The sequence below is a fragment of the Sylvia atricapilla genome, chromosome 5, assembly GCF_009819655.1.
Source record: "Sylvia atricapilla isolate bSylAtr1 chromosome 5, bSylAtr1.pri, whole genome shotgun sequence".
NCBI classification, from domain to species: domain Eukaryota; kingdom Metazoa; phylum Chordata; class Aves; order Passeriformes; family Sylviidae; genus Sylvia; species Sylvia atricapilla.
In genome coordinates this window covers 70,077,628-70,097,452 of record NC_089144.1, presented here as the reverse complement: position 1 = coordinate 70,097,452, position 19,825 = coordinate 70,077,628, and the positions used below count along the sequence as shown (strand labels likewise).

Here is a 19,825-nt window from a genome sequence, read left to right as displayed (position 1 = left end):
AAAATTACTGCTCTGCCCGATGCTGAGAAGCCCCTCTGCCAGCTGAGGAGCGCCCTGACCCCCCCAAGGAGCTGTTTCTAGCGAGACATCCTTTGGGGTGGCTGTGGCTCTCTGGGTCCCAAGCGGCGGACCCCATCCACCAGCTGGGATAGGATGGAGCCATGATTAGGTAGACGATAACTAAACTTCCAAATCTGTGAGCAGTGCAAGGCTGACTGGCATGCCTTCTCACCCCAGCCAGGGCTCTGCACACTGGTCTCTATCACAGAGAGCACTGCCATCTCCCTGGCCTCCCACATGTAGGTACCTGAACATCCTTGCCCGAAAGGGAGAGCATTTCATCATCTTTTGACACGGATCTGTGACCTCTTTGGGCTCCTGAGCAAATCGATGATGCCCAAGTGCCAGAGCTTCAGTTCCGGTTAGCAGAAGGAGTAGCAATTGACACGGCATGAGGAGGGTCCTGCTGCTCCCCAACAGTGCAAGTGTACACACACACACACACACAGGGTGGCTCCCACAGCCCCAGGGCCCCTCATGCCCCACATGATCTCCTGCAGCTCTCTGCCAACCCAATTCCCCTCTTTCCCCTGCCCACAGAGGCAGGTTGGAGTAGCACAGGCTGCAGCCCAGCTGAGCCCAGCCCCTCCAGCTGCCACACTCCGAGGCTGCCCCTTGTCCCAGGCCCCTGGACATGGCTGGACTGGGCTCACTGCCCTGGGGCAAGCAGAGACCTTTGCCACTCTCAGCATTGCCCAGACATTGCCTGTCTCAGTGCTGTGGGCACTGCTGGGGAGCAGTGTCCCGAGTCAGCAGTTGGGGCTGTTCACTGCTTTAATATATCCTGGAAAAAAGAGACCAGCGGGAGATCTCTTTATAAGCCACAACCACCCTGAAACAGGTATATGCCCATGAACATACTCAAAGCAGCAGTGACTATGGAAGCATACAAATAAATATTGAGCAGACACCGAGGGATTTTCAGAATAGTCTCTCTGGTTTTGTTTTTTTTTGTTTTTGTGTTTTGTTTTTTTTTTTTTTTTTTTTTTTTTTTATTCAATGCCATGTTGTTTATTGGAGGCTGCCTTTTTTTTTTTTTTTTTTTTTTTTAACCTTCCTGATTTATTTCCTATGCCTGAGCTTACAATAACAGCAGAAACTAATCAGTGGCCAATGATTAATAACAGTCTATCAGGTGTTATTACCTCTACATTCAAGGTAAGGTAATCACAAAAATCTGTGCCAAGAAATATTAATGTACAGGGAGGACAGGGCAGTTGTATGTATGTAGAGGGATTATAAACACAAAAGCAGATCTTTCATCCACACCAACCCATTTGCACTGCACTCGGCTTTTCTTCTTAGAAATATCTATTATTAACTAGAATATCTGTAGTTTTTCTGTGCATAGATCATCTTGAAATGAACCCTTCCTATGATTCAGATAAGGAAGTGAGAAATGTGTAAGTGAAAAAGTGAATTAACTGTGTTGGTGAAGTAATTGAAAAGAGAAATGAGATCACCCTCTTCCATTGTCATCCCAGCAATTATTAGAGGCACTTAGAAAACTAAGTGGTAGTTTTAGAGGAAAGTCCACCTGGTACTTCATCTCCAAAGCTGTGATAACTCAAAAGCAAGTCTTATACCAAGGACTTGGGGGGTAATAAAAATGCTTGCCTGTGTATGGACCACATACCTTGAGCTCTTGCATGATGCTTCTTCTCCTTGTGTGTGGGTGGCTCTCTCCTAAATAGGAACTTTTCGATTTAAGAGCAAATCTTGGGCTAAAGATGTTTCACTAAAAAATACTTTCTTTTCAGATTGCCATCCACAGAGCCCATGGTATCACTGATCATTTGTTTTGAAGCAGCATCTTAGCCCCTCTGAGTGTTTCTGAGTGAAGGAAGCGTTGGCTGCCCTGTCTGCTTGTGCTGGATGGTTGCATTTTGAAGATACTCTGCCAGACTCTGGGAAGGAACAGTGCTATTCCCTTAGCAGCATAAAAGATCGAAGAACAGAAAGAAAGTTTTGGCAGCAGAACTATGAAAAAATTCCTCACTGTGGTCAACACAAGCAGGTAATTTACAGTTCAAAAATTTCGTCCTGGATGAGTCAGCTGGAGGGATGAAAGGGGGACAGCTGCAGGAAGAGCTGCTTCATTTGCGTGGTGCACTATGTGCAGTGACTCTGCCCCAGCAACCACAAGCAGAACAGAACAAAACAACAAAACACAGCTGCAGTATCTTTCAAAGTTCTCCAAAATAACACAGATAGTTAAAGCCACATTAGACAGAAGGCTAAAGTGCTCTGGTCTCTGGAAATATCCTTGGAAAAACAGTGCCTCTTCCTCTGCTATCATTCTGCTCTGTGGACCATGAGGCAAAGGGAGAGCCACATTTGTCGACTTTGGTGCCTACAGACAAAACCACTAAGGAAAAAGATTTGTTCTCCTCTGTGTCCACAGCACTGCACAGCAAAGAGGGAGCGAGAGCTGGAGCCTGCTGTGCTTTTCATGGCAACAGCCCAGCTGCTCATGGGAGCACCCGCATGAGGTAGGGACTCCTGCCTGCTCTTACTGATGCCACGGGCATGAAAGATGCTCAGCAGCACTGCTGACACGCAAAGCAAGGCTGAGAACGAGCCCCGACGTACGGCTCATCTTTTCAATCCCACCACTGGCATCAGGGGAAGGGCGGATTGTTGTTGCTTATTGCTGCAGCTGATGTTGGAGCAAAAACAGAGATGTGCTGCAAGCCAGCATCTAGGATGCTGGTTCTGGTTGCGGGGGTGGGGGGAAAGTTCCTTCCTTCTAAAGGGAGCACATCTGCTCTAGAAGTGGCCAGGAGGCATAAATATTGAATAGCAGATTGCCAGCTTCAGCTCCTGCGTGACAGGATCTTAGTAAATGTAAACAGGGCCATGGAAATATGCAGACGAAGGAAAAAGTGCTAGAGAAGAATATATATATACACACACACATATATATATATAAAAAATAAAAACAACAACAAAAAATACATATCTAAATGAGGTGGAAGAAATGAGTGATAACTCAAAGATATGGAGATAGTGAGTTCCTACTGAAAACCAGTCCCTAGAAAGGAACACAAATAACATGGAAAAAGGGAGAAGCAAGGCAGATCTCATAAAGTATTCGTGAAGAGCAGGGAAGGGAATACTTGGAAAGTCAAGTCACATTTAGATAAAGTGAACTGGGTGGCAGACATCCAGGTGACTGACTTCGCAAGACACCAAGCTTCTCCTCCAAATTGAACTGTGTTTTGTATCACAGCTTGCTAAAAAATCCACAGGGTTTAATTTTTTCCTTCTCTGTGGAATTCTTGTGATGAACCCAAGTGAACCAAAGCCACTTACCTCTATATCTTCCATAATAAATGTTGAGGTTTTCATTACATTGGCTAAAAATAAATCTCTGCTTCTGATCCAGTGTTACGACGACTTTTGCTCTCATTTTATGATGGGTGTGCTGGGCATATTTCCTGCAGGCACCTCACTGCCTGGGGACACATTTTCAGTGCCCTGTCAGGTGGACAACCAGCCTGGGGTCTTGAGGATTCAATCACCAGAGGCCAGCCAGGCCACAATACCTCTGTGATGCCCTTTGGGAGCATTTTGAATGTGAGAGCCATTTTGGTGGGAAAAGTACAAAATTCCTTGAAACACTTCAAGGTTTTCTGCTTTGTGTTTCTTCTATTGGAAAAATTATTTTCTTGCTCAATAATGTTTTCAGTTCCCTCCCACCAAGTCCTCCTCAGCTCGTAAGAATTTCACAGAGGAGCTGGTGGTGCCCATTCCTTTACATGGGCCTCACAAAAACCTCCAAAACAAAACACAAACTCCCCCAAAGCCCAAATGAACCACCCTGCCACATTTCCTTGAAAGAAAACAGCAGTCATATTGGCAACTGATTCCTATATGCCTAATTTCATAGGGAACTTTTGGTAGTAGTAAGGAAGACAGACGAAGATGTAGAAGCCATGAAAAGTACACCTAGAGGTATGCATCACTTATTTGGCTGTGCTGAGTCAGGGTCTCTGGGTTGAGAAAAAAATGCTAATTACTGGTGTGTTTTCCATGGACAGATTGGAGCAGCTGAGGGTTCCACATTCAAGAGAAGGTGGGAGGCACAAGGGATGGGCTCTGCTCTGCTGCTTCAATGAACATCAATAGGCCCATAGTGAGAGAAGAAAATTTACAGGGAGGCATTAGAAAGAGAAAAAAAGACTAGAAAATGTTTAAAAGAGGTAGAGGAACCACCTGGTGAGCCAAGGTGAAAGGAGTTAAATTCACCTTGCTTGCTTGTCAGAGCAGCACTGAGAGCAGGACAAGGTGTGAGCTCGGGGACAGGCTCAGCAAGGAGCAGGGAGAGTGGCTGCTTTCAGTGGCAGACACGGGGGAGAGCTGGGCACAAGGCTGGTGTGTCAGCAGGACAAAACAGAGCAGCGCTGGGCTAACGACAGCAGAGAGCACCCTGGCAGGAACTGCCTGCAGTGCACAGTCCCTTGTGGGAAGTGGGGAGTGCTGGAGGCTGAATAGATGCCTGGGCAAATCCCAATTTGCCCTCAGGTGTTGTCTGGGAGGTGGGTGGGTGATGACAGAGGTTTTTCCATGTGCCAACAGCCAGGCATAGCTGGGAATGGCAGCTCTTGCCAGGAGAAACTGCACAACCTGAAGCACTGCAGGAATCCCCAGCAAAACACAAAGTTCTTGCTGAGGTTTAGTGTTCTGCCTCCTCTTTAGGAAGGATAGATGTTTCCTGCTTCTTCTTGAAACAGTTAGTAAATAATTAAAAGAGAGAGACAAAATATTCTTTAAGGACAACCTAGCCTTCTGTTTCCATGGTAACCTCCTTCCTAAGCCAGAAGCCTTTTGCTCCAGTCACACAGCAGAAGGCGAAAGGCCTTTTGCAGGGAGGTGGATGAGATGAGATGAGGCGGCATGACCCTGCTGGGAGGTGAAGGGGAGACATCCTGTGGAGCAGAAGGACTGCCATAAACCGCAAACCACAGGAGAAACAAACGGGTCACTTCCAGGGACAACTGGGAATAAGCCTAGAGATATCCATACGAGGGGTGGTAGTTGCTCCGTGAGATCACCACCACCATCTTTTCACCCTTCTTCCCTCCCCGTTATCCCAAGAGCAGGCCATGCTTCTCTCATGGTCAAACATTGGAGTAACTTCCAACACTCCACCAAATCTCTGATGTTTCTCCCATTGCTCAGTCGAAGCATTTCACAGCCCATACAACTTGGAGTCCCACCTCTGTGTTCTCTTATGGCAAATTTCCAAGGAGTGCTCTGTGCATTGAAGTGTCTGGGGTTTGGGTGAGATTCAACTCTTTGGGTTTTTTGGTAAGCCCTGCCTCTGGCTTCAAAGCAGCTCTGGGTTTGGGTCGAAGCCTTGTGCAACCCAAGTTCATTGTTCAGCCTTTTAGGGATTGACTTCCTTCCCTGAGGATGTGAAACTATGTGTCGTGTCCCTCCTCTCTGCCCATGGGACAGCGAGCAGGGGCAACTCACCCAAAGAACCACCAGTGCAAAAAAAAGTAAAGACCCTTATTATTGCTTTAATAAATCTGTATTTGCATCCTTTCTGCAAGGACAAGGACCCAGGCTCTCCTGTCTTCTACTCACAGGTCTGACCTCCCTGAAGTCAGCATGCACGCTTGCAACAGAGCAAATTAATTAAGTCCACACAGTAATTATCCTTTTCCTGGCTGCTGATCCCAAGTGATGCGCTCACTGTTTACAACCCTGGTTTGTAAGATGCAGCAGCTGCTTTAAGGTCAGACAGGTCACAATCAAATTAGAACATCTTTTGTGCTGCCCTCTTCACAATGCTTCATATGCCAGCTGGGAGACCTCTGTGAGGGCCACAGAGGCCCTCTTGGTCTGACAGAAATAATGGGACAGGGAGCCCTGCTCCTTCTTCTCAGTGCTCTTAACATTTCTGTCTCCATTATCATCTCCATCATCTCCTTGCTGCCCTTCCCAGTCTGTCTTCTCTGACACGCCCGAGTGGAACATCCCTGGGGTTGTACATGACATCCAAAATTCTTTGTTCCCCTCGGGCGGCTGGTTTTCCTACCCACTCACAAATCTGGGAAGGGTATAAAACCTTGGAGTTGCTGCAGGAGGAGATCCAGGTTGGCTCTGCCAGGAAGGCGACTTGTGCAGTTGTACCATTGGAAAAGCAAGGAGGATGCAGCCTCTGGAAGCCTCGTTGCAACCACACAGGGAGAGGATCGTGCTGAAGAGAATCCTGGGTTCTGAGGCAGGTCATGGTTTGAGGAGTTGCTCTGCCCTAACCCTCGGCAATCCTCCCCACTCCCACTGCCCTGCAAGGCAGAGACAAGGAGAGCAGCAGCTCTCCTTGTCCCTCTCCCCCATCTGTCCAGCTGGTGAGTCAGTTGGCCTGGACACAACACACATCAGCATCCTTACAGTGGCATGCACACACAAACACACACACGCTCTCCAATCAATGTTCTCTGCTCTCCACGTCCATGCTTCGCACTGATTAGGACTTTGGTCCCAGATACACTGACTCAAACCAGGAAAATGCCAGAGGATGATGCTAGAGAGGAGACAGAACCACCACTGAGCCAAGGATGTCCTTGCAGGGTCTTTCTGCTGGAACTTGGAACAGGCTTAGCCCTCAGCCAAAAGACTGACAGCATTTTGTGTTGTTGAAGCCACCTTTGCTTTTATGTCTTTTTTAATAGTCTAGGGTTTGTATTTTTATAATATATATAGCTATAGATACAAAAATAACAAAGATAAGTTTCTCTAGGGATAATTTTTGCACCTTTGGGCTTCTAAAATAAAATATCACAATGACTGTAAATAAAAGGGGGAAAAGTTCAATTTCCTCTCCCCTTTTTACCTCCCCCTTCCCTTCCACCCTGCCTCTCCCACTCCAGATATCCCCATGAGCCTTGTAATTTTTTCCCTTTGTAGTTTTCTTTCTTTGGAAAACCAAACAACCAAATCCAACAAAACAACAACAAAAATAAGCCACGTAGCCTCCGTCCCTCCTTCCATGAGCGTGCCCACTGTGTTCACACATTTCTTTCAAAGCAAGGCTTTTCACCTTAAAACGTTTCCCTGTGGTCCATGGCTATTTGCTTTTTCTCTGTTGCCGGGGCCAGATTTTCACCTGCTGTCAATCAGCATGAATTCACCTCAAGCCAGAACTCTGCTGCTTTACACCAACAGCATGTTTTGCCAATTTATGCTCACCCTGAAGATCAGGCCCACAATTTTTAACCTTGGAAATGGAAGCATGGACAATAAAAAAGTTCCCAGAAACACACAAGGCAAGCCCCAGATGCTCTTCCCTTCCCTTCACGCCACCCTCATGGTTTGGTGCAGCAGCTCCTTCGGGCCTCGCGTTCTCTTGTTCCTCCTTAGCACTTCCTGAAATTCATAATCTCTCGGTAAAAAAAATAAATAAATCGATCTCTCTATATATGTATATGTATATAACTAAACAGCTGCCACGTAGCAGTCACCTGGCTGGAGGGTGCTGTCCCTGCCAGCCCCATGGCCTTTTCTTGTCACTATAGTCTCTGGGCTGATGGTCGAGGTCTTGCCCTCAGGCAGGACTGTTCCCGTATTGCTTGCACTCTCCCACACCTCTGAGGTACGGTACCAGAATATTTATTTTATATATATATATATATATGTGTGTGTGTGTGTGGTGTGTTTATATATATATATATTTACGTATATATATATATTTATAAATTTTTGTTTTCCTGTTTTCTCTTTTCTTGCAAATCCTTTGGAATCGCTGCCGGGGAGAAGCGAGCGAAACACGCTCCCCGCGCCAGCGGCCGTGAGCTCCCTCCCTGCGCCTCAGGGACCCTCATCTGTTCCTCTTGCTGACCCCGCCGCCGAGCTGCAGCGCGGAGCCGCGGTCCGCTGTCCCCCGTGTGCCGGGGCCGTCCGGCCCCTCTCCCCCTCCGGGCGACGCGGTGTCCTTGCAGAAGTCCGTCACCCAGGCGGGCATGGAGAGGAAGCCGCGAGGGTCGACAGCGTAGAAGGACGCGGCGTGGTGAGCGGCGGGGCGGCGGGGCGAGGGGCTGGCCTGGAGGCTGCTGGCGCTGCTGCACTTCTTCCCGGGGCTGAGCGCCCTCGGGGCGGGCGAGAAGAGCGAGCTGAGCGACAGGCTGCTGAGCGTCTCGGACGGCTCGCTGCCATTGCCGCCGCCGCGCAGGCTGCTGCCCGCGCCCTCCTCATCCGAAGGGTCCATGGAGTCGTGGTGGGCGCAGCCGGGGCTGGTGCTGCCGCCGCTGCTGTGGCTGCGCTGGTGGCGCCGCAGGCTCCGCAGGCTGAAGAGCCCCCGGCCCCGCAGGCTCCGGCGGCGGGAGGAGGGCGACGGAGGAGCTGCCGGGGGTCTTTGGCTGCCCGCCGCCGGCACGGGGCACAGGGCCACCGGCAGGTCCAGAGTACACCGCGGAGAGTCGCTGAGGTTAAGGCTGTTGTCCTCCAGCGTGGTCTGCAGGCTGCCCGCCGAGCTGCTGCTCCGGCTGTCCAGCGACGTGTCGCTCTCGGGGGCCTGGGAAGAGGGAGCACGAAAACGCAGTTCTCAGGAGGGAGACGGGCAGCGGACAAGAGACTTGGCCTTATTGGTTTGGGGGATACTTTGGGGCGTGAAAATACGCCACGATCACGGAAAGGGGAAAAACTCGATTCCTCTCTCGCTCTTCTCTGCTGGGGAAGAGAGCCATAAACTAACCGGTGCTACAAAACACCAGCCGCGCAGCCTGACATGAGGATTTCCTTCTGGGCAAGGAGGAGGAAAGGTTTCGTTATTTTGAGCTAATTTCATTCTGCTCCAGGATGAATCTACCCCTCCGACGTCAACTGCCCCACCAAAGGGAAGGGAGGCTGGGGCTCTGGGCCCTGCAGCACCCACCACCACACTCGCTGCTCTCCCTGAGCGCTGATGCTCCAGCAGGCAGCAGGGCAAAGGTTCCCTGTGGGTCCTCCCGCATGGCTTCCCTATAAACCTGCCATACAGACTGTGGACACACCAATCAGCTGGACAGGAATCAAGGGACTTCTGTAGGGACCTCCTCTCATTAAAAAAAAATAAGCAGTATCTGGGAAGAGAAAAGAGGCCACATGGTTCTTTTGAAAGAAGCAACTACCCTTTCATTTGGAGTAGAAAGGTGAGGTCCCCTTAGAAGGAAGAGGAAACGGCCCTAATTTTCTTGTATCAAGCTCATCTAGTTAAGCTGCATTTTAGTTGTTTCTAGGAAATTGGTCTGCACTGTGCGATCATCACTGGGACACTGCACTGGGAATGATGCATGTAGGAAAGGAAGCAGTCTCCATAGTTACTCAATACAGTCTATGTCAAATATTCAGAAATTTACTAATTTCTCCTTTACGACAATTCAGTACTTTTTGTCCCAGTGGTGTGCCAGCTACAGGGCTCTACTTCTTTGTGTCTTAACCTAAATCAGAAATTTCAACACTGCAACAACTCAGTCTCAGATGAAGGTTAAATTTATCCTTAGTGAATTTATACACATTTGTATTGTGCTAACAGTGTCTTATATAGCTGGATAACATCTGATTTTATTTTTTTAGTTTGTCTAGAATAGAGTGCCCCTGTTCATGTTCTTGGACTTTCTTCCAAGAACAACAGTAGGAGATCTCTACTGGGCTTTCATCTCTGCATCTCCTGCACTTCAGAGACACCTGATCTCCCCCCAGTGCTTTTATTCTTCTCTTTCTTTAGTGAGAAATAGCTACCTTTTCAGAAAGAGATGGCACCTTTCTGGGATGCAAGAGTTAAGTGGGCAGGGCCAAACAGTGAGCTAAGGGACACAGTGGGTGAACAGGACACTAAGGGATGTGGAGGATGCAGGTGGGAAGAAGTCTGTTCCAACCAAGAAGGTGCATGATTTGGAGCCACAGTGTTAAGAGGACCCGAGGATGCTGTGCAGCTGTCACCTCCCTGGCCCATCCCCATGGCTGCTGTGCGTGCAGGTGTCTGCAGCACACTCAGTGCCAGGGACCCAGGGGGGAGCTACAGAGTGATGTGATTTCATCTTAATGTGGGGCCGGCTGCAGCTGTCAAACTGTTTGTTGATCCAAAGCAGAGGAACAAATGACTTCACGGGGTGAGAGCTATCCAACACCACTTTGTTATACTACCCTCTCTCCTCCCTCACCCTGGTGCATTCTGCAGTCCACTGTGCTCCTCCTACAGAACCAGGTTACCAAGCCTGTGACTACAGCTGCCTCTCTCCTTCCTCTGCCTTCCTCCTCGTTCAGCCCCCCCTGTTTGGGTGGGATGTGAAAATTGAGTTTTCCTAGCAGACAGAAGTGGGGTTCCTCACCTGATGGAGAAGTGAGCAGTTCACACCTGGAGATCTCAGTGATGCCCACGAGCCTTGCAGAGAGATCTTAGGAAGGTTGTGTGGACACAAGACTTCCTCAGGCCCTGTTTGGGTGGCAGAGATGACTGGGTGGAAAAATTCTGTTGGTACAGGTAACAGAGGGGAAGATGCACCTGGAGAGAAGGGGCTAGGAGGGACTGACAGAGCATCAAAAGAAAGGGGAGGAGAACAGAAATAGAATTAAAAAAAAAAAAAAAAAAGTTGAAGAGTCCTCTGATTTTATTTTGTGCCTTTGCTGCTGTTACACTGAGGAAAATCTCAGGTCCAGTGAACAAAGGATATTCAGGAACATGCACTCGTGGCCAAGAAGCCTCAGTCTGGTATTCAGATTAAGGACCCCACTTTTTGCACAAAAACTTGCACCAGACCAGGAAGATGTAACACAGCTCATAAGGCAGCAGGCCAGCTCTGCTTTTGCTCTCACAGAGAAATGCTGAGCTGTAATGCCTTGATTCAAGTATGTGTCACTGCCAGAGGACACTGATCCCAGATCCTGCAAGGCAAGAGATTAAGGGAGATAAATTAAGTGATGGTTTGGGAAAAGCTGGGGACCACAGAAGACCAGGGCATGCTCAAGAGTAGAACTGGAGCACTTCCACCAAGGGCAGACATGTATTACATGTTCCCCGAACCTTTACTTGGTCTCAGGGGGCAGCAGTGTTTTTCTGTGCTGAGTGAGCACAGTTCATCCATCTGGCACATCGGGAGAATCTGTGCCCGCTCTTTTCTGACCATGCATGGGTGCATTACTGCAAATGGGGATCAGCACATTCACAATATTTCACAGAGTCATGTCTGAGGGAGGATATAAAAACTAGCAACAAAAACGAAGGAACTGCTCCTCTTCCCATTGCTGAGGCAAGTTAACAAACTGAAAGCTAATTCTCGGTTAGTGTAACCCCAAGTCACATTAACTCTCCCCCTGGCAGAGGTAAAGCAGGGGAAAAACAGAACTGGACCAACCCACAGTTTGGCAGACCTGGGGCATGAGAGCCCTGCTCACCTTTGGTACTTTCATGCTTTAGCCAAGTCTGAACTGAGTTGAAAGAAGTATTCTCCACTTCACACAGGTAACTGTCTGGGTTTGCAGAGCCATCCTCGCTGGATGCTGGAAGCAGGCATTCCCCCAGATTGTCTGCCTCAGTGGAATCGGGGTTGTCCTGGGCATCCTGCTGGAAAAAATAAGTGAGGACAAAGCCTTGGGAAATTTAATGAAAGATAATAGAGCAGACTTTTCAAAGCCTCAAGAAGAACTGATTTTGATAATAACTTCAAGCTGTCTAAGAGATGCTCAGTTTTCCAGCCCAAAACACCTTTGGACTAATTCAGAAGAAGTTACTAACAATAGTGAAGAGAACTTTCAAATACATGTATTATTCTTTTGTTCTCAAATCCTACTCCACAGTATGTCTCTATGGAGAAGCTCTTGAAAGATAACCAGAATTGTATTCCTCAGCAGGGACACCTGGATGAGTACAGAGCACCTGAAATTAGCAGGGGCGTAAGTACAGCACATGGTGTAAGATGCCCATGGCTATCTGAGGCTAACCTTGATCTCCTTAGGATTCAGCTGAGCAGAGTTTTGATTGTCTGACTCATCTCCTAGAAGGATGGAAGAGGACTTGTCTGAGTTGAGGGATAACACTTCCATTTCAGCCAGCTGGACCTGCAGGAAGGGAAAGGAGCTATCAGAGGTCATACCTGGCATCCCATTTCAAGCAGTCACACTGTTGATGGTGGATAAGTGAGAACCTGTAGACCCAAGATCAATTTTAGGTTATATTCCTTGGATATATTAGGAACTGCCTAACCCAGACCTGGGCTGGGCAGGAGAATTCACTTTTTAAGAAAGGCTGAATATATGATCTGCAAGCAGGCTACCAGTCCATGCTCCTCTAGTGCCAGAACTGGAGGAACAAGTCCTGTATCTGTCACAGCGATACAGCTGGCCCAAAGCCCTGCAAGTAAAGCCAGGCAGGCAGAGAGGTCCCTCAGGCTGGTGACAGGGCAGCCGGCTCTGCTGAGGGATGAGGAGTGGACCCCTCTTTCTGAAGGCACCACAGACAGCCCTGCTTAAACATGAAAGTGCTTTCATTCCAGGGAAAGTCATGCCTTTTGCAGTCCATGCCAGTATCATGCTTTTCATATTCTCTTACCTTCATTACTGAAACCCTGTTTCTCTCCAGCTTTCCTGCATCTCGCCTTTCCCCTCTCATTTAACCTACCCAAGATCTTATCTAACACTGTCTTCCACTCTGTTCTCCATCTGTAAACTCAGCCCTCCCTCCCACACACCCGCACCTGAGCTCTTTGCTTTCTGAAAGCAAGTCTGATCACTGCATCTCTCTCATTCTTGTGCTTCAGCTCTGCTCCAGTCCCATGCTTGACCTTGCTTCATCTTCTGGCTTGTTTCATACCACATGTTCCCTTCTCCCATCCTCTTTCCTCCAAGCTTTTACATCCCCTTTGCCTGACAACTCTTTCTCACAATGCCTGAAAAGCATCTTTTTCTACCAGCCTAAGCAGTTATGCTATCCCTCCTGTGCTTGGATTTCCATCACTGGTCTCTAGCGTGCCAAAAGACTGCACCACCAGCAGCTAACTCTTGAGAGCTGTATTCTGGGTTGTCTCAGTCAGGACAGCTTCTGGCCATGTGTTTGTGTTTCCAAGAGGCAGCTACAGCCTTGCGCCATGACAGCAGGTGAAATGTTTGGAGAGATGACTTTCGAGCTGGAAGTTTAGTGGCTTGTGCCAATGCCAGAGACTGGAAGAGGTCTCCATCTGAGGGATAATGCACTTTAAACAAACAGAATGGAAAACTAGAGCTGGATTTAAATAAAGTGGACAAATGACATCCTTATTTGAGCTGTTAGTCTGACACAGGAACATGGTGCTGTTCAACCATGGAGAAAGCCCAAAACTAACAACTACTCCTCAGAGCACAAACGCACAGAGAGCCCACAATGAACTTATGCCAGGGATGCTACACAACCACCAGTCAGGAATAACTTGTGTGGAGAATCACAGTCTTCATTCAGTCCCACCTAATGTGTGTACCCATCTGTTACTCTCCCAAGTGCTTGTGACACCAAAACAGCCTTACAGCTGTGCCTGTAGAGACCTGAGCATGACGTGGTAACATCTGTGACTACCTTTGCCATCCATAAAAAGGGATTTCAACAAAAGCCAGAACAATCTGTTTGTCCCTGAACCACTTGCTTGAAAATTCCGACCACTCTGGGATCTACACAAAACTCACAATTGACAAAGTCATGACTAAATAAACTGCAGGTGTGGAAACACATTTCACTGGTGCTCATTTGACAAACTCCTACCGTGGCTAAAGACACCTCAGTCATCCATATACAGATGTCTGTCCACCATCCCAAGAGTGAAAGGATAGAAATGACGAGAGAAGAGTTTAGCACCATGAAAAAAAGGTTTTGTTCTTTTTGCTTCCCTTACAGTAGAATATTTTAAAATCTGATGACTAAAGATGAGGAACAAAAACATATTTTAAATTGCAGTGGGGAGAGAAGGGGCTGTTCACTAGACACCAATCCATGAAACCTGCCGGGAACATCAGCCTGAGATACTGAACCATGCACACATATCCCTTAGAAAACAACTACTTGCAGCTGTATCTTAAAAACAGACCCACGATTACAAAAATCCTTAATTGTACAAATAATTAGTTTGAAAATAAAGTATCAGGAGTGTAATTGGGAAAGGCACTGAGCACTTCTGTTCAATGCCACAAAAGGCTTAGCACACCATTATGAGTTAAAGCAGATGTTTAAATGCTGTGTCCATCCACTGTGCTCAGCATCTTGATGAATTAAACTACCAATGAAATTGGAGGGGACATTTTTGCCTAATATGTGATTTTTGTCAGAAGGACAGTTTAAAGCTGATAGGGTGGACAGCAAGCATACTGTTTTTTTCTAACACACATGCACTTAAGAGGACTAGATAAATAGTTTTGCCTATGTAACTTGCTGTTAATTATTTCTGGGACTGTACAATTCAGTCTGTGAAAAATATTCATTTGGATATGTTGATGTACCAGAGTACACTCTAATTTAATGACTGTGGGCACTGCTGATGTTGCCTATGGCTGCGTATAGTGCTCTACCATTGAAATTTCCTCAATTTTTTTTCTACTTTGAAATATGAAGAGAAGGTCATGATCAATCCTGGCTTAAAATCCTAAGGTATAGTTTTGACTCATATGATCCAAAATAAAACATCTGTATTTTATAACTAAACTCATTCTTGCACAGGTAATTTCTTTTCAGTTCCACATTTTAGATGTGTTGATGAAATACCAAATTTGAAAGTAATTTATGGCTCTGTAACAGCCATTAGAAAATACGATCTAAGAAAAATTCTTCAGTTGTGATAACTACATCAAATTCTTTGCTCTGGCTCTGAGTTGCATTTGAAGATTTTGCTATCTACTTTCTTTGCTGGAAAGGTAAGAAAATGGGTTGTTGTCTTTATTTGTAGGCAGGACACTGAAGATTATCTGTGAGGTTTTCAAATGTAGCAAACTAGCTGCAAATGACTTGGGGGCAATAATTCTGGAATGTCTTAGGAGATCTCATTTGCTGAGAAAGCACCAACTGCTGAACATAAAGACTTCAGTAAAGCAGTGGAAATTGCAGCTAATTGAAAACCAGTTATTTGGTCTCATTAATGCAGAATTCATTTGTGAAGTGTCTCAATAGTGATAAACTACAGCAATGTTTGCATTTTGATACTTTCAAAATGAAGCAATGGGGAAAAGCAGACAGCTGAGAAGCTGAAGAATACCAGAGCATCAGAACTAGAAATCTGAGACCAAACAAAATATTGCTTTCTTCAAACATCAATAGAGTGATCTGCCAATAAGAGCTCTTTCCCAAAGTTTCCTTGTGTCTTTATAACCTATAACAACATATCGAGTCACTTACAGGGATGGAGAGGGTGAAGTTTGCCCCCGATGTACCAATTTACTGTCAAAAGAGTTACACTACTGCTACAAACCTGAAAACACATAATCAGCGCACCTACATACAATAAAATTATTTCAGAACTGAATTAGTTGTGCTACTCACCTAACCCTTCCCAGACTATCTTGCTGCTCAAGTTTCACAGGCTGAAAAGACTAATTGCTTAGGAATGAGTTTTCCAAAGCATCTACCAACTTTAGTAGCTCAAGTGCAACCCATTTAGTCCTGCTCTTAGCAACAACCCATTTGTCAGCTAACAAACTTTCTCAGTGGGCCCACTTTTATTTCGTTTTCGCACAAACTAATTAACTGGTTTTCACCACAAACCAGTCCTTACTCGTGGACATGACTCTATTCAACAAAGCATTTAAACATGTGCTTAACTGATCGGCCTCAATAGGGAATAAGCAAGCACACGCTTAAAATCAGGACAAAACACAAGCTCAAATCTCCCACTGAATTGCTCCCGAGTGGTCTCATTGGGGTGAGATCCTCAGAGTCCTCTGTCCAACATGAGCCTGAACCTAGACTTTCTTGCAGAATTGAACAAAACAAGAGCTGCCAAGGGATGCCTTCATAGTCATTTCTCTACAGGGTTATTCTGTCCCTGCTGACCCGTGTCCTGTCGTGTCTCACTTTTCCACCACCTCAAACATCCACGTGTGCCTGAGGAGGGCAGGCCTGTACTAGCACCAGCACTTCACAACAAACACAGGTCAACAAGCTCTACTGTCTACACAGTCTACAGTGAGGAGCACACATGGGACGACCTGCGGGCACGTGGGTGTGGGTGTGCAGGTCTGGGGGGAAGAGTGCCCTCACACATCCTCGTACGCAGGTTACCTCTTGCTTGTCATGGTTACACTTCTCGCACATGGCCGGCGAGGAGTAATGATGGAAGACGGAGCCCGATAGGTTATCGATGATCATTAACTCCCCGTCGAAGGAGTCCTTAATAATTAAAGAGACACTGTCCAGCCATAAGTTCTCCTAGGGGACAAGAAAGGGGGGAGGATGGGAGAGATCATTTTAAGAATGTCGAGTTTTTTGCTTTCAAGTTTCACGTGAATTTGGGGCTGGGTTCTCCACCCTGACTCATCTGGTGCAGCATCTTGTTCTGCAGGTACTTGCACAGGGTCACTGGGGGAAACATTTGCTCCACAGGTTGTGTAAAGGTGCCAGAGTTCAATGAAAAAAAAAAAAAAATAAAATAAGGAGGGACAGTCTTCACTCACTTTCAGTGCTCACGTCTCCCTTCCAGCTCTGCTGGAGTCACTCACTCTGGATCTGCCATTTCTCCTGCACTCTTCTCCTGAGCTCTCCTCTCAAATTTGCTCTTGTCATACCTTTAGCTGATCTGCTCCATCCCTCCTCTGCTGGCCCTCAGGTTCCTACACCATGATGACAATGAACAGGACACACTGCTGTCATAGCCTTGTCCCTACATGATCCTATCAACTCAAAAGTCTACTGCTGAAAGCAAACCTTTCACCCTGAGATGGAAGACTCTGCTACTGCTAAGCCCTTAATCATCTGAGCTGCCCAGCTAATGCCCACAGCTCCTTGCTGCAGTCTGGTTAATAAGTTCAAAGGTGTACTCACCTGGGCTGGAGAGTAACATCTCATGCACAGATGTCCTTCAGGATCTGTTCTACCACCACCTCCTCCTGTTCCTGCTCCTTTCCCCTGTCCTGAATTTGGAGAGCCTGACTTGTGGGAGCACAGCCCATGAGTAATTTCCATCTCAAGCTCAGCGTCCATCTCTGCATCCTCCTGGGCTTCCTTGTTGCTGTCGTCAAGATGTTTCATGAGCACAGCTACCACCACATTGATGAGGACAAACTGGGCTGTGAGCACAAAGCTGACAAAGTACAGTGGGGAGATGAACTGCAGGTTGCTGAGACAGCTCCGGTCATCATGGCTGCAGTCACGCAAGGTATCCTTGAGGGGAAGTTGGGATTGAGAGGGAACGATGGGAGGAAGGAAAGACTAAAGTAAGAAACGGAAGATTGTCTTTTCTCTCTGTCAAAAAAACACTGATGCCAATGGAAAGGACAAGGCAAACACTTCTATCACCCCATACCTTTTGGCATAATGAGGTCCCCAAAGAATCTGGGACACACTCTGTTCATACGCTGTTTGCTACAGAGCAAAACCATCCAAAGCGAACTTTCAGATTATGACGTGTTGCTGCCACCGTAACCCCACACATGTGAACAAGACCAAAAATGAGCAGGCTGGTACTGCCTTCTCCCATCTATTCTCAAAAGCACCATAGGTAATGAAAGAACTTTCCTTTCTCCATGTCCTCCAAAGGAAGTATTTTTTTTTGTACTTTCTTGGTAGCTCTGCAGATGAGTGTCATGTCCAACAGACATGTCCTGTGATCAGCACTGATAACAGTCCTGATTACAGTGGATATTAGCCTACATGATTTTCTTGTTCCTCCCAAGGAAAATTGCCATTTTTCTCATTCAGATGTCTCTAGGACTAGATGAGCCCAAGGTGTGAGTTACCACGGTGGGGAGAGAGACTCTGGACCAAGGAGGGATCTTATCTAGCAACCCAGCTTCTGTGTTCTGTTCCCCTTGCCTTTGCTAGCCCAAGCTCTGCTGAACAGACCCACACATTAGAATTTCTCTTTCTCCACCAGCAGATCTTTGCCTCCAAGTCCCAGTTACCTTCATAATCCCGTTCCAGTTGTCACCTGTGGACACCTGGAAAAGTGTGAGGAAGGCCATCCCAAAGTTCTCAAAGGTGGCATGGCGGCTCATGCCTTCACAGGGGTTCTCATCATTGCACACTGAAAAACAAGAGGAATGCAACACTCAGGGGAGGACACACAACCAGTCCTGGGACCAACAATATGAACTCACAACCTGAAGACCTCAGGTAATGAATGGTATCAGCACCCTGCCCAATAGTTGGCTGTTGGCTATAAGTATGGAAAAATCCCTGATGGCCCAGCCCCAGGATATCAGGCAGTGTAAACTCTGTTGCTCAGGGGGATCCTCTCAGCCTGTCATTGGGCTGCCTTTCTTCTTGATCAATATTGCATGGCAAGAGATGTAAATAAAGTTTTACACATTTTTTTTCTTGTCATCTTGAAGGCAATGTCAGGGACAGAGTGCAAGAAAAGCAAATGTTTAAGAATGCAAGCAAGGGCAACAACAATTTAGAAGTAAATTCTTCTTACATCAATTACGCATAAGGGAGAATAAAGTCCATCAAATAATTCAGTCCCTTAATTGAAGAGTTTTGATTTTGAGAAAGCCCAACCAGCTCACATTGAAGCATGGTCTGCTAGAGACTTACCTAGTTTTCCAAAGAGTTCCACTCCTAGAGCAGCATAGATGAAAAAGAGGAGCATGAAAAGGAGTCCAAGGTTTCCCACCTGAAAGCAAATGGCACTGTCAGCCTATCCCAAAGCCTATTTCACCTTCACAGAAAGTGTTTCTACATTTCCAAGTCTAAAGAGAATAACAGTGAAATTCCAGTGTACACATGCAACCAAACAATTGCTCAACACTTCAGAAATGTTCAGTGATGGCTCGTTACCATCAGGGCTGGGGGAGGAGCAGGCAGGTGGGAAAAGAAGGCATGGAAAAGTTAAGGACTTAACAGGTTTTTTGAAACACTAAACAGTTTCTTGTCTAAATGCATGTGGTCACTGGGCCTATGTTAGGATCATCACTTCAGCAATCTAATTTAGTCATTGCAACTGCTGTGCCATCCAAATTCAGGAGAGAAATTAATTATTCAGCCCACCCACTCCCCTGAACTGCCACATCCTGGCTCCCTACATACTCACTGGGAGGAATTATTGCTGATGACTAAATTAGACACCATAGTAAATGCTGTGAAAACACAGAGCTGGGTCTGTGTCTACAGGATGTTAAGAAAAGGAAGGTAATAAAACTTAGCTAAGGATTACATTTCCAATGGGCTCTTTAAAATTAAAGCTCTGTTCACTATTAAGAATTGCTGCAGTGTAACAGAGACAGGAAGGGAATTTAGACAGGATTGAATTGAAACTGGAGATGTCTTGTATCCCATTAGCAAGCCAAAGTCCCTGATTTGAGTCTGTGCTCTAGGAACAAAAAGAGAAAGGTCAGGAAGAGGATAGTGCAAGGGAAAGGACAGCTTATTTTAAACTACTTCCGTGGAAGCCTGGGAATTACCTGGGACAGATGAAAGCTTAGCCCAGGTTCCCTACATGGAGGGAATAAACCTGAGACCTAGGGAGGAGGGACATCAGGAAGATGCTAAGAGAGTAAGTCCCACTAGTTCAAGACCTTAGACCTGTAAGATCAAGCCCCAGCCCTGTAACCAAGTTTGGAGCCCTACCCCCAGGTAAAACACTATAAAATGCCAGGCTAACCGTGCCCCTGG

The 19,825-nt window shown here is 46.7% G+C and overlaps 1 protein-coding gene across 1 annotated transcript in view; it reads right to left on the bottom strand.

The window, feature by feature from the left end:
* Positions 1-7,891: 7,891 nt before the first annotated feature.
* The window catches only part of CACNA1I (calcium voltage-gated channel subunit alpha1 I), an 86,724-nt gene continuing 74,790 nt past the window's right edge, over positions 7,892-19,825 (bottom strand). Inside the window, exons 28-35 of the mRNA XM_066320078.1 lie at positions 18,749-18,827; positions 18,115-18,236; positions 17,036-17,374; positions 16,277-16,423; positions 11,989-12,105; positions 11,443-11,611; positions 10,380-10,576; positions 7,892-8,584 (exon numbers count right to left, since the gene is read on the bottom strand). Coding sequence (XP_066176175.1) covers positions 7,892-8,584; positions 10,380-10,576; positions 11,443-11,611; positions 11,989-12,105; positions 16,277-16,423; positions 17,036-17,374; positions 18,115-18,236; positions 18,749-18,827 — 1,863 coding nt within the window. The remainder of the gene's footprint in view (positions 8,585-10,379; positions 10,577-11,442; positions 11,612-11,988; positions 12,106-16,276; positions 16,424-17,035; positions 17,375-18,114; positions 18,237-18,748; positions 18,828-19,825) is intronic.